The sequence below is a fragment of the Lolium rigidum genome, chromosome 6 (genome assembly GCF_022539505.1).
Source record: "Lolium rigidum isolate FL_2022 chromosome 6, APGP_CSIRO_Lrig_0.1, whole genome shotgun sequence".
Classification (NCBI taxonomy): Eukaryota; Viridiplantae; Streptophyta; class Magnoliopsida; order Poales; family Poaceae; genus Lolium; species Lolium rigidum.
Genome location: NC_061513.1, coordinates 225,064,042 through 225,078,361, shown reverse-complemented (window position 1 = coordinate 225,078,361; position 14,320 = coordinate 225,064,042). Strand labels below are relative to the sequence as shown.

Sequence of the window (14,320 nt, the reverse complement as noted above, 5' to 3'; positions counted from 1 at the left end):
ACGATGTCCGGATTCGGATATTACCACTTTCATTTTAAATTTTTCGAATACGAATGTCGGATAATAGGGAGTATCCACTACCCGTTCCACCCCTAAGGACGAGGTAGACAGGTAGGCGGTTGCGCCGTCGACGCTCGTGCATGAGGGTTAAATCATTTTTTCTTTTATTTATTTTAATTGGTAAATTATGTTTGAATGAATGGTTCTTTTCAAAATTCTAGGCGCTTTAGTTTTCATTTGAATTTACTTTTTTTAGGGGGATTTGAATTTAATTAGTTGTTGTTTTTGGCCAACGGGCCAAAATAGGGTTGAATTACCGTTGGAGCACTGGCCTGGCAGGCCAGACCGTGACGAAGGATCGTCGTTTTAGGTCACGCGGCCGAAAATTCGTCAAAGGGCCTTGATTAACATTTTTCCACATGGACTGGCCCTGCTGTATTTCCGGTCTGCAGCCCACTGCTTACCAGACCTTCCAAGGCCCGGCCTCTGTCGCGTCGCGCAATCATGAGGCAGCATCGAGTCGACTGACTGACTCTGTCTGCCACCGTCGCCTTTCAAAAGCAAGCCAGCCAGCCAGGGAGGAGAGGAGAGTGGAGAAAGGAATCGCCGACCCTGACCCCGAGCTCCTCCAACTCATTCCGCCGCAGGCCACTGCCCTGCCCTGCTCCCACCGCCAGAGATTCGCAGCCATGGCCGACGGGGTCAAGCGCGAGTTCGGGTCCGTCGCCGCCTCCCACCCGTCGCCCTACGCCACCAGGGGCCCGCCCGACGCCGACCGCAAGCCCATCGCCGCCTCCGCCACCGCCGCCCTCGGCTCCCCGCACCCGCCCGCCGCCGCCGCCGCCTCGCCCACGCCGCACAAGATCCAGCTCAAGAGCGCCGACATGAAGGACGAGATGCAGAAGGAGGCCTTCGAAATATCCCGCGTCGTAATCCCCCTTCTCTTTCTTTTCCCCCACCCCTAATTTGCTCCTTGGGTTCCCTTCCCTCTCGATTTGGTCCCGGCCTCGCGCGCGCTGTCTCGCGTCGCTGGGGGTTTGGTGTCTGACGAATTTATTTATCTGTTGTTACTGCGTAGGCGTTCGAGAAGCACGCCATGGAGAAGGACATCGCCGAGTACATCAAGAAGGAGTTCGACAAGAACCACGGGCCCACCTGGCACTGCATCGTCGGCCGCAACTTCGGTAATCCCCCTCTTCCTTTCCATTCTGGCTCGAAATAGCTTCGCACAGGAGGATGCGTCTCTAGTGGATGTACGTACTTCTCGTGCTTTGGATACTTTCAGGCTCTCAGCGTGGCCATATTGTGTATCTGCGGTTAATTCCATATGGTCCTTAGTAAAATGGAGAAGGATTATTCCAAGTGACCGTTAACTTGTGTTGATGAATATATCTCCCAGTGCAGCACTGAACGAGATAGAATTTATGTGGATGTCAGATGAAGCACTAGAATGAGTTAACTGCGCAAGTGACCTTTAGATTGTGTATTTCAGAAGGATTTAGGGGCTGAACAGGTTTGGATAGTATCACGGTAAGGATGAACAGTCTACTGTATTTAGGTTAATGCAAAGCAAGCTGCCACTTAGTTCCATATTATGTGTCCCTCATTTTAGTACAACTCCTAGTTTAATTCCTTGCTCTCGGGGCTCATTGTTTCGATGTTATATTCTGTGCTCTTGTAAATATTTCTCAAAGCTTGATTCAGGCATCTTGTCTATAGACTAGGTTCTGGTTGGTATCGACCAGATCCAACTTAGCGTAGCTGGAATTCAGTGTGTGTCATTTTCAGTTGGGAGATTTGGAGTTTATCTTTCAGTCTTCTTGAATGAACCAAATCGGAGTAAGCTGCAATAGGAAGAATGTACTTAGTGTCTCTACCATGCCAGTCCATCTGAAAATGAGATGCAGTGAAAAATGACATGACATGTTATGTAGATTTTCCAACTGACTAGGTATTGGCATGCTAACCATATTTTGTATGTGTCATGCCACATCATCTTAGAGATAACATATTATTTATTCCCACTAATAGAACTTCCATAATTAGCATTAGACTGAAAGAAAGTTTAGGGACATCTAAAGCAATTAGCTTATCTGAATTGCGAAGTGATTCTAGAAGAACAAAAGATTAATCAAGTATTTGGCATGTACAGAGTCTGCATGTTACTGTTAATTATACATTTTTCAAAAAAATGGATTATCTTACTTGAGGTAACCGTTCTGTCTCATCGAATTTCTTAAAGGTTAAAGCTTCTTGAGAGCATTTTGATAGCAACACTACCCAATAAGCCATCCCATGTATGATCAATATGTGTGGGTATCTTTGTCTATAGCTGGTTTTGTCCAAACTACAATAGTAGCCATTAGGCCTATCACAAGAGAATCCTCTATATTTGATGAGTGTTGTTACGATTATCTGAATTCCGCATCTTGTTGTAATTCGTTCTTTTTCTTCATATTTTTGTATTATATCATTTTGGCCATGGTTTGTTGAACTGTAACAACACCTCAACTTTCTTTTTACAACAAACGGAGAGGGGGACCAGGGAACCATATGACTTTTCCTTTGTTAGATTAACTCCTGTTACTTATTAGCACTGCTGGGGCTAGGACTATCTGCCTGGCCATTAATGTTGCTTCAGTTTGCGACACTTCGAGCTAGGCTTGTTTGATCAAGGTATTTTGGTATTTGGTTTGTGACCACACCTTAGGCAGGATTCATGTTCTGATAATTGTGTATGTTACTGAGTAAATAAAAGTGTTACAAGGTTGCCTTTGGCATACCTAAACTACGTGTGGCACCGTTGCCTAATTTTTTGAACAAACCTTACACAAGCTCGGCAAGTATTACTATATAACAAAGTGCAGTAAGTTACGATTTGAAACAAGGCGTGTCGTGTAAACAGGCTTAGTCTGGCATTGGCTTTGATTGATATACCTGGTACTCTTTTGAATCATGTATTGTCTGTTCTAGACTCATGATGCTCCATTTGACACGGTATAAGCTGTCAAATCACACATCTCATGACCTTTTAGATGATCTTGTAGTTTGAGAGCATGTCATATTAATGACCTTATCGCAAAAAATAATTTCGGAAGTGAAAAAATGACGTTTGTTAATTTTGGGTGTCACTAATTGAGTGTACATGTGGTAGATAAAAGCTTGCCTTCAATCGCTTCTCAACGTCTTGGAGAAGTTGTAAGAACATTTATATTTGCCAGATTGAAGTATTGGATCTTATGTTTTAGCATATCTAGAGTATGATTTTTGTAATTTCTCGTAGAATATTCCCTATTTTGCTTTGGACCTGCCCGTATTTATGTTTATTTACTGCTTTCTTACTACATTTGGTCATTTGCATACCATTTGAGTAACGACTACCATGGCAACTGTACCTGCTGTCATTCAACTGGCTTGAGTGATCTTTTGTTGTACTTTAAAGGTTTAGCTTGTGTGTCGTTTCGTCTTGCCTTGCTTCTGGAATGAGTACAAGGACCTGTTCAGAGGGGTGTCATTTCTTCAAAGCAGTCAGAGGAGCCGCAGCCCAGTTCTATTGTAGTTTTCCTGTTATAGATTGGTTTCAGTTTTATTTAAACGCCTGGGGCCTTTGTTTGGCCCAGGCGCTGAAGGTTAGAAGCCTCCAAAGAAAGTCCACAATATGCTTTGCTTTGCTATGATTGTGCTGAACTTAAGGGCATCTGCATTTGCTTGGAAATGCACAAGCAAACTGACAAATGATGGGAACATAATCATAATTTTTTTTCTGAACCTGTGCCTTCGATTGGTGTAGGACCTGTTTAGAGGGGTGTCATTTCTTCAAAGCAGTCAGAGGAGCCGCAGCCCAGTTCTATTGTAGTTTTCCTGTTATAGATTGGTTTCAGTTTTATTTAAACGCCTGGGGCCTTTGTTTGGCCCAGGCGCTGAAGGTTAGAAGCCTCTAAAGAAACTCCACAATATGCTTTGCTTTGCTATGATTGCGCTGAACTTAAGGGCATCTGCATTTGCTTGGAAATGCAAAAGCAAGCTGACAAATGATGGGAACATAATCATAATTTCTTTTCTGAACCTGTGCCTTCGATTGGTGTAGAGAGATTGATGTCAGTTTTGTCCTGTTATGTTTGTAACAGCCAAGCTGCTAAAACAGTACTACGTAGAAGATAAAAACTTAAACCGATCAATCTTGACATTTGCTTCACATGCTGTTTTTTAAGTTGCGATTAAGACTTAGGTTAGCGGTGTATTTTGGTATTTGAATGCCTTGAGTTTCATCTGTTTATCCTGGGCAATAAACCATTGCCCCATATATGGTTGTTGTTTCGCCTCAGAGATCCTTTTGAAAGCTTCAAATGCTGAAGGCTGATCTGTAACAATAAGCTTTGCTAGTTATAAAACTACAGCACAACTTCTGCAATGACCTTGGGCACTTTACTATTTCCACGAGATACACAGGAAGTGCAAACGATCTTGCTAAGTATTTTCACTACCTTTTGCAGGTTCGTACGTGACGCACGAGACTAACTACTTTGTCTACTTCTACATCGACTCTAAAGCCGTGTTGCTCTTCAAGTCTGGGTGACTGATGCCTTGTCGCCCTGTGGCGTTGATCTCCTGTGTGCCCCTCCTTCATCCATGTTGGAAATCAGAAATTTGGAAGAGCCTCCATGCTGGTGTGAGATTAGGTCGTGTGTATTTTGCTTATGATGCAGCTAGGTGTTGTTGACATTGTCTCATTGTAATATTGCCAGAAAAATGGACCCCCAAAAAATCAACATCGCCAAAGAAACGCTCTGATCTACAGTAGCTGTTGCCGTTTGGAAAGGTGTCCTGGTCTCATGGGATGATCAAATTAAAAACTGCATTTTGCTCCTCCTATGTGATTCATACAGTAGTAGAGTGTTACTCAACTTCAAGGGCTAGCTGGCACACTGCTGGGATTGAGTTTTTTTAAGCTCGAAATTTGAGGGTTTTGGCAGTTTTGCCTTTGTTCCGGTGCAAGATCTCGCCGATCTAGCTTGGTATCTAGCCTTCCTAGGGACGCTAGCCATCATGTGAGCTCCTGACGTGGGTTCTACCCGCACGTTGTTGGTCAGGTCAGCACTTTTCGTCATGTTGTTGGTGCACTTGTACGATGGCACGCAATGCAGGGATATCCTTACCAAATATTACCAGGCCTTGATTTAGCTAGTTCTGGTTGACAGAGACTTAGTTTAGAGCCTGGTCACCTCTGGAGCCGTTAGATTTTCACCGTGATTCATGCATTATGTAAATTACAAGTGGGTTACAATTGTAACTGAACAAAGTTATTTCTTGGCACCGTGATTCATGTTCGCCGTGAGTTGCAAGTCTGCTGCAACCGACTGAGAATAAGCAAAATCAGCGTCTACCGATAACTAGTACTACTAATAAATATTATCAACCATCTCCATCTCTGCCATGATGATGATCTTTCATTTTTGTAGAGAATGTGACACTTTATTGATTAGCATGGATGGAGCAGGAAAACAACTTGAAGGGGTGAAATGAACATTACTTTAGTTGGAGGGAGGCATATAACTTTGGGAATCTTTCACAAAAAAATCTAGCGCCCCAGCTCGCCTCTCCTGGAACCGGCTCCTCAGACGGTGAGAAGGAAATGCACAGAAAACTAAGAAGCAAAGTTAGGGTATGCTGGCATTAAATACATAATTTTACACTGTAGCTAATTAATGTAGGAGATTACTCTAGCGTAAATCATCCAAAATATTTTTTGCACCATAATTTTAGTTGCAAGTAATAACTATGAATACATACCTTAAATTTGCAATATATAAGTTGATTTGAATCATAAAATACAATGAATTTGAAGAAGGAAAGTTAGAGTAGTGCGGAAATTCAATTCGGCTCCTCTAACTTTCCTTCTCAATGTTAGAGGAGTCGGTTCAGCTAGCCCTAGAGAAGTCCTTGTTGGTACATCATTACAAAGTCCATCACGTATTATCTTCAGAAACTGATAACTTACAAACCAAAAGCTCAGCAGAACGAACCAAGACATGTGATACCACATTCAAACTACGCTCATAAAACTTAAACAAGCAAAGGAAGCCCACGAAACACTTCTCGTCGGACGCCCCCCTCATCTTCCGTAACCTGCTCGACGAAATGTCGGCACCACCCATTTCACCCTCTGACCATGTATGTTCTTGTCTTTCGCAACCATCATCACGTCCATAGACCACTCTATGCTTCCGTCCAACCGATGGCATGTGTACCAAGCCTTCTTCAAGGGAGACGAGGCCATGGAGGACATGATCGATGAAGGAGGTGGCACCGAGACCCAATGTGTCACCCAAGGTGACAACGAAACAACCGCTATCGACATCAAGGACGAGCCATTTCTTGCACCCCAAGCCACAGAAGGGCCCCGGGGGACTGGAAGATACACCGAGCTTGAGGACGTATGCCTTTGCGAGGCGTGGATGGAGATTGGACAAGATCCAATTTATGGTGCCTAGCAAAAGGGTGGCAAATTTTGGAGGGAATCTACAACTACTTCCACAAGCAGAAGCACTTGTGTGATCACCCTTTCGTGAGTGATCAAAGTGTGGCCTCTCCCAAAAAAAGGTGACCGTTGATCTAAGAGTAATGCACCAAGTTGAACGCCTCCTATGACACGATGAAGAAGCGAAAAAGTTAGTGGCCTTGACATTGCACTCTTTATGACCCAAGCTTTGGACCACTTCAAGGTCACCAACAAGATGAAGAGCTTCAACATGCTCCATTGTTGGATGACGGTTAGAGATTGACCCAAGTGGCACAAGCTCTATGTGCCCGGTGACGAAAACGTAAAACCCGGGCAATCCAATGTCATCGATGTCGATGGTGCCGCCCCAAGTGAGGCATGTGCATCAAAGAGGCCGAGGGGACCGCTGGACAAGCTCCAAGGTGGAGGCCAAGCGTGATGCCTCTTCTCAAGCGGTCATGGAGACTGTAGAAGTGATTTGGTGCAACGATGATTTGATTGATCGTGCACGAGGCACATATATAGGTACAGGGGTGTGACCGGGTCTAGTCTCCACGTGAATACAAAGCGAGAGAGACGCTACAGGTGCAACATACAAAACCCAAACCTATACATATACATATTCGTTCAACACCCCCCGCAGTCGAAGCGGCGCCAGTGACGCAAAGACTGGACCTGAAGCTCTCGAAAGTCGAGGTAGGAAGGCCTTCCGTCATCACATCGCGAACTGCTGATCGGTGGGGACGTGTAGAACACGGACACGACCAAGGGCGACGTGCTCCCGAACGAAGTGAATGTCGAGCTCGATATGCTTCGTCCTGCGATGATGTACGGGATTAGCCGAGAGATACACCGTGGAGATATTGTCGCAGTAGACAATCGTAGCCTTCGGAACCGGGCAGTGGAGCTCCTGTAAAAGCTGTCGTAGCCAGGAACACTCAGCAACGGCGTTAGCCACAGCCCCGTACTCAGCCTCGGCGCTCGAGCGTGAAACCGTGGGTTGTCGCTTAGACGACCACGATATCGGGGAGGACCAAGGTAGACACGATAGCCGGAGGTAGAGCGGCGCGTGTCAGGACACCCAGCCCAGTCGGCTTCGGAGTAGGCGACAAGGCTGGTATCGGAAGAGGCCGTCAGGGTGAGCCCCATGGACATGGTGCCACGGATGTAACGGAGGATCCGTTTTACCAGTGCCCAATGAGTGTCACGCGGAGCGTGCATGTGGAGGCACACCTGCCGAACAGCGCATGCGAAGATCCGGCCTCGTCAAGGTGAGGTGCGAAGACCGCCAACGACGGAGCGATAGAAGGCGGCATCGGACGCCGGAGAGCCCTCAACGGCGGATACCTTGGCCTTCGTGTCGACGAGGCGTGGAAGCGGGCTTGCGGTTAAGCATGCCGGCGCGCTCCGGCTGCTCATGCGCATACTTCGCCGATGTAAGAAGAACCCGGTGGCGGTGCGGACGACCTCGATGCCGAGGAAGTAGTGGAGGGCCCCCAAGTCCTTGAGGGCGAACTCAGCGCTGAGCTGCGCGGTGATCTGCTGCAGAAGAGCCGTCGAGGAAGCAGTCAGGATGATGTCGTCGACGTACAGAAGAAGGTATGCAGTGGCGGCGCCCTGGTGGTACACGAACAGGGAGGCGTCGGACCGTGTAGAATGAAACCCCTGCTGCTGAAGAAAACCCGCCATCCGCTGGTACCAAGCTCGAGGAGCCTGCTTGAGCCCATATAGAGAACGGGAGAGCAGGAACACATGGTCCGGGAAGGCGGGATCGACGAAACCCGAGTAGGGCTGCGCGACGGAACACTTGCTCGGTGAGATGCCCGTGCAAGAATGCAATGGACACATCGAGCCGGTGAACCGGCCAAGCTCGAGAGGCCGCAAGCCGAAGAACGGCGCGAATCGTGCCCGGTTTGACAACCGGGGCGAAGGTGTCGGTGAAGTCCACGCCGACACGCCGATGAAAGCCGCGTACCACCCAAGCACGCCTTATGGCGCTCAAGAGAACCATCACGGGTGAGTCTTGTGCCGAAAGACCCATTTGCCAGAGATGACATTGGCATGAGGAGGTCGGGGCACAAGCTGCCATGTGCGGTTGCGCTGGAGAGCATCGAACTCTTCGCGCATAGCAGCAAGCCAGTGCGGATCACGAAGGGCGGCGCGGGTGGAGGAGGGCAGTGGAGATGGCACCGACGTAGAGGTAGCGTACGCATACGCGGGGTCGGTGTAGCGCGGGTTCGGACGACGAGTGCCGGTCCGAGCACGGGTGAGCACACCATCGAGAGGTGCAGCTGCATGGGGCGCGGGCGCAGCCAGGGCCGCAGGGGGCGCGGGCGCAGCCGGGGCCGCAAGGGGCGCGGGCGCAGCTGATACGTCTCCGACGTATCGATAGTTTCTTATGTTCCATGCCACATTATTGATGATATCTACATGTTTTATGCACACTTTATGTCATATTCGTGCATTTTCTGGAACTAACCTATTAACAAGATGCCGAAGAGCCGATTCTGTTGTTTTCGATGTTTTTGGTTTCAGAAATCCTAGTAACGAAATATTCTCGGAATTGGACGAAATCAACGCCCAGGGTCCTATTTTGCCACGAAGCTTCCAGAAGACCGAAAGGGATACGAAGTGGGGCGACGAGGCGCCGCCACCATAGGGCCGCGCGGCCAGAGGAGGGCCCGCGCCGCCCTATGGTGTGGGCCCCTCGTCAGCCCTCCGACTCTGCCCTTCCGCCTACTTATAGCCTCCGTCGCGAAACCCCTGAGACAGAGAGCCACGATACGGAAAACCTTCCAGAGACGCCGCCGCCGCCAATCCCATCTCGGGGGATTCTGGAGATCTCCTCCGGCACCCTGCCGGAGAGGGGATTCATCTCCCGGAGGACTCTTCACCGCCATGGTCGCCTCCGGAGTGATGAGTGAGTAGTTCACCCCTTGACAAGGGATTAACTTATCAATGCCTATGGATTGTAGGCTAGGGTTTTAGTTAGAAGTAGAGGGCAAGTAGATCTCGAAGGTTTCAGCCGAAAAGTACTCGACGATTGTGAAAACTAGGGTTTGTGAACAATGATTCGATGATCTCCTCGTCCCTCGACTCCCCCTTTATACAAGAGGTGGAGCCGAGGGTTTCGTTTTGTACAAGTTACAAAGTCCGGGACGGTTTCTAACTCATCCCGCCAAATTACAAATAACACTTCCTATTACAACTCTATCTTTTCCTTAAATATATCTTGGGCTTCCGAATCTTCTTATTCTTCGAGTAGTGGACCTTCAATAAACCCCGGGTACTATATCCGGCAGGCCCATTTGGGATGCCTATGTCAGTAGCCCCCGAGATTTTGCTTGAATCATAGAATCAGGGAAAATCTCCACTGTTTATTTTTACTCAAAAGCTCTAACTTCTATACTTCTTCTCATAAAATTCTATATTGTACAGGGATATTGGTAGTTGGGGCTAGTTCATCTGACGGATCAGGTACTAGTTAACTGCTCTAGTGGCAATCCGCAAAAACCTACTTCAAAATCACGTCCCTGGACATGATCTCGGGATACTGGTGTAAACTTCGACGAGTGCCGCTTAAGGTCTTACCATTCTGTCGAGTCCCGGTCAAATTTATCGAGTACCTAACGCGTCCGTTAGGATTTTTCTTCGTATCCGTTGATACGGATAAAAGTAGCAGAGCGCAGTCTTCGGCGATGCCACGCCCAGCAGAATAGATCTGGGGTCTTACCTTCGCAAATCTGCGGCATGCAGAAATTGATCGCAATTTTGGCGTTCTGAGAATATATTGTCGAGTGCTTTTCCGGCTGTTGGAATGGCACATTTTATCGAGTCAAATATGACTTGTATTATTCTCCCGATGGGAGTATATGTAGAGTTAGTTATAAATCGAAATATACTCTCTTGACTTTCTATCTTTATTTCTTCTTCCTTTTTAAATTTCATCGGGCACGCGAGCAGCGTTCCCGATGGGAGTAGCCCCCGAGGCTACAACCAAGAACTTGTGCTTGGTTGTAGGCTCAACATTTTAGTCCACCTTGTCGCTATATTGCCATTATCTCCCGATATTCTTTCTCTCCCTTTTTCTTCTTTTTTTTCTCTCGGGTGCGCGAACAGCGCTCCCGATGGGAGTAGCCCCCGAGGCTACAGCCAAGAACTTGTGCTTGGTTGTAGGCTCCCACAATTTCTATATTTGCCATAGTCGAAACTTTACTTTTTTCGAAGTAGCCCCCGAGCATTTGGGCAAAAACTTGTTTCTGACCAAAGGCTCCCGAAGTATGCAAATAACTCATCCTGTCGCCATTCTCCTTTTATTTTTCTTGTCGACATATTTTCCCTTGGCAAATTTTTCTTCAACTCTATTAATGGCCGAGTTTTCCCTGCCTTGTGGGTCCATCGTTTCTACCATGTTGACACGTCGTGTAAGTGGGGGACACACGTCCTCCGCTTTTTCTGGCGCACGTACGGTAACGCCTATCTCAGTAAAAATACTGTTTTGCCCTTGTATCTAAAAGATCTAGTCTCACCATACGATTTCTTAATCCAACGGCTCGCTGCTTCACCCAGTTCTTATATAAACCTTTCTTCAACCTCCGTTCATCCCCTCGCTTGCGCCGCTCACCTGTTCCTCTTCGCAAAATTTCCCCTGCGCCCAACTATCTCTGATTTTCCGTACTTACATACAGTGCTCTGCCCATTGCCATTGATGCCACCGCGCGCGCGCCTAACTCGCCACAGCACTCCGGAATCGAAGATGGCCGCCGAGGATCTTGAGTGGGAGAGATCGAAAATCTCCAACCAAGACACCAACATGCTGAAGAGGCTCGGCCTTATGAAGAAGGAGGACGCCATCCGCTTTCCTAGCGAAAAAAGCTATCCCAATCCTCCAATGGAATACCGGGTTAGTTTTGTTGATCATCTAATCCGTGGCCTTTCGCCTCCAATCCACGATTTCCTCCGCGGCCTTCTTTTTGTTTATGGGATTCAGCTGCACCATCTGACCCCTAATTCCATCCTTCATATTTCTATTTTTATCACCCTTTGCGAATGCTTCCTTGGAGTCGCTCCCAATTGGGCTCTTTGGAAGCGCATCTTCTGCATTCGCCGCAATGGCTCCCACAACGTCACTTATAACATAGGTGGCGTTGTTATCTGTGTTCGTACCGATGCCGACTATTTCGATGTCAAGTTCCCTGATTCTGTCTTAGGATTAGAGTGCAGCCTCTTCAAGCTCGCAAAAATCCCCTTTGGACGTACTCTGGTAAAAATGACGCCAACAGAATCTCCGGTGATCTTTCCACCAAGGACTTGGAGAAGTTGGTTCGAAGACTTTCTCGTCTGGGCAAGGATCCAGTTCCTTCCTCTTGTCGTGTGGAACCATACAACTCCACGAATCCACTCCCCGAGGTATTTTGTCTTTCCGAATTTTTATCTTGTTCCGCACTTCTTCTGCACCTCATTGTATTGTCATCTCTTTAATTTTCCTTTGGTTTCTACTTTTTACAGATCCATCCCACTATGACTTCCCTTCCTCCTCTTCCTGAGGGTGGAGAAGTCTAAGAACAGGCCATCGTTGCCGAAGATACTCAAGGTTCTTCTATTCCCGAAAGTGAAGTCGCGGGTTCTCACAAATCTGCGGCCTCTCATGAAAAAGAAGTTGAATCTGAGGCCAGTGAATCGACTGAATCCCTTCCTCCTGCTGTTTCTCCAAGGAAAAAAAGGAAAAGGACTGATGCCGAGGGTTCTGGCACTTCTAAGGCTGAAGAAGTTGTTCCTTCTCATCCGAAGGCATCTTATGATCCTTATGTTGAATCCCTCATCAGCTCGTAAGTCGACTTTATCTCTCCCCTTTTTTTTTGTACTCGAAATATTTATCTTGTTTTGCTTTATATACTGTCGATTTTTTGTTCAATAGTGATGAGGAAGAAGTACCAGTTACTGACGTGGCTCCTCGGACAAGCACGTCACGTACTGTACTTGTCTCAGACACGCTAGTTGAAGGAGATGAGACGTCGCCTCCTCAACAAAACGTCGTCACCACTACTCCACCATCAAGCCCCCTTGCTCCTTCACCAAAAAGGACAAGGGTTGAAAAGATTGCCGAACCTGCCCCCCAGTTGGGCAGTTCATCGACTCTTCTCCTAGATGATGTAAGCTTGTCGACATCTATATTTTCCTTATTTTGTTTTCCTACACCTTCTCTTTTTCATGCCAATGTTTCTTTTGCTATGTTCTCCTTGAACAGCCTATGATTAAGGATCTTCTCCGCATCGGTTCCCAATTTATTGGGTACCGTGAATATGCTAGTAAAGCCGAAGGTAACGACTTTTACACTTGGTATTTTTTCCTTGATTTTTTACTTCTGTTGCGAACCGTCGATGATCTTTATTCGCTCTCTTTTTCATATCTCAACAGAGAAACTTGCCGAGGCCAACAAACGCGCCGATACACTTGCTCGAAAACTTGAGCAAAGTGAAACGGCTCGCAAGAAAGCCGACCTTGCTGCTAGCAAAGCCAAGGCCGAAGCTGACGAAGCTAAGGCAAAACTAGCTGGTGTCGAGGAATTGCAGAAGAAACTTGAGGATGCTGTAACTGCCTTGGATGAGCACAAGGCTGCGCAAGCTTCTCGTGAAGAAGGAATCCTCAAGCGCCTGAAAACTCAGAATCGCCGTACTTTCAGTAAGTTTGCTGATCTCTTTTGTTTTTATGGGGATCGTTGTTTTCTTGTCTTTTCACTAATGCTTTGTTTCCTTGACAGCCCAAACAAACCAGGATTTTGATCTGACGAATCCTGTCAATGACCCTGTCCTTGACGCACTTTCCTATCTGGAGCTTCATGGGTCCGAGATTCGCGAAGGTGTGTCGAATGCTAGCGCAGTGTTGTCTGCATTGTTCCCCTACTTCTTCCCGAAGAAAGAGGAGCCTGCAACTTTCCTCGACCTTGCCAAGATGTTCAATACACCGGAAGATCTTGGACTGAAGGTGCGCCACGAAAATATGAAGGTTGCCGTTGAGAACACTGTCGCGTTGGTTGCTGATAGTCAACAGACTATTGACTGGATGAAAGTTGGTGATACTGAGCAAATAGAACAAGCAAAGTGGAAGTCGCTGATTAAGGCGGCCAAGCCCAACACGAAGAAGATCTTGGCGTATCTCGGGATCAAGCCAGCTTCGACTCCTAGCTCCTCGAGGCCGGAGGTCTAGTTGCACGCCTCCTTGTTTCTTTCTGTTTCTTTTGCTCTTGTCGCCATTTTTAGCCTTGGCGACAAGTACTCACTTAGTCCTCCTGGAGAACTTTCTTTTGTAATACCCATGTAAATTTTCTAGCAAGTAATGAAATTTCACTTCGTGCTTTTCATTGATCCTGGGCTTTCTTTTCCAGTTAATATTTGATAACTACTCGACTCCTCCTTGTTCTGCCGCTGCTTCTCCTGCATCTTCCTTCTCGAAGAAAATACTAGTCGACCATAATCTCCTCGAGAGTTCATCCAGCGGACATTTGTCGGAAGATTTGCAAGAACTTCGACAACAACTTCAGTCTATGAAGAAACAAACCTTGGCCATGATGGAACAATCTCGAAAAGCTTCTGAAGGAGAAAAACTTGCTCTTCATCAAGCCGAAGAAGGCTCGTGGCTGCTAGGGATGCTGCTGCATCTTGGAAGCAAAAGGAGCCACCACCCGAGAAAATAGTATGCTTGAGCTAATGCTGGAAGCTAGCTCAGATATGCTAGGTACGTTTGTGCTTTCTTTTGATGCCTCCTCTTTATCTTGCCATGCCTTTCGTCCAACTTCTTGTCCTGTCGCTTTTAACGAGCTCG

The 14,320-nt window shown here is 47.1% G+C and overlaps 1 protein-coding gene across 1 annotated transcript; it reads left to right on the top strand.

Annotated features, from left to right (window-relative positions):
- The first annotated feature begins 564 nt into the window (after positions 1 to 564).
- On the top strand, positions 565 to 4,910 carry LOC124663827 (dynein light chain 1, cytoplasmic-like). Its single transcript, XM_047201481.1, has 3 exons — positions 565 to 929; positions 1,079 to 1,184; positions 4,494 to 4,910. Exons 1-3 carry the CDS (start codon positions 690 to 692, stop codon positions 4,574 to 4,576), a joined length of 429 nt encoding a protein of 142 aa, XP_047057437.1. The 5' UTR covers positions 565 to 689; the 3' UTR covers positions 4,577 to 4,910.
- The last annotated feature ends 9,410 nt before the right edge of the window (positions 4,911 to 14,320 follow it).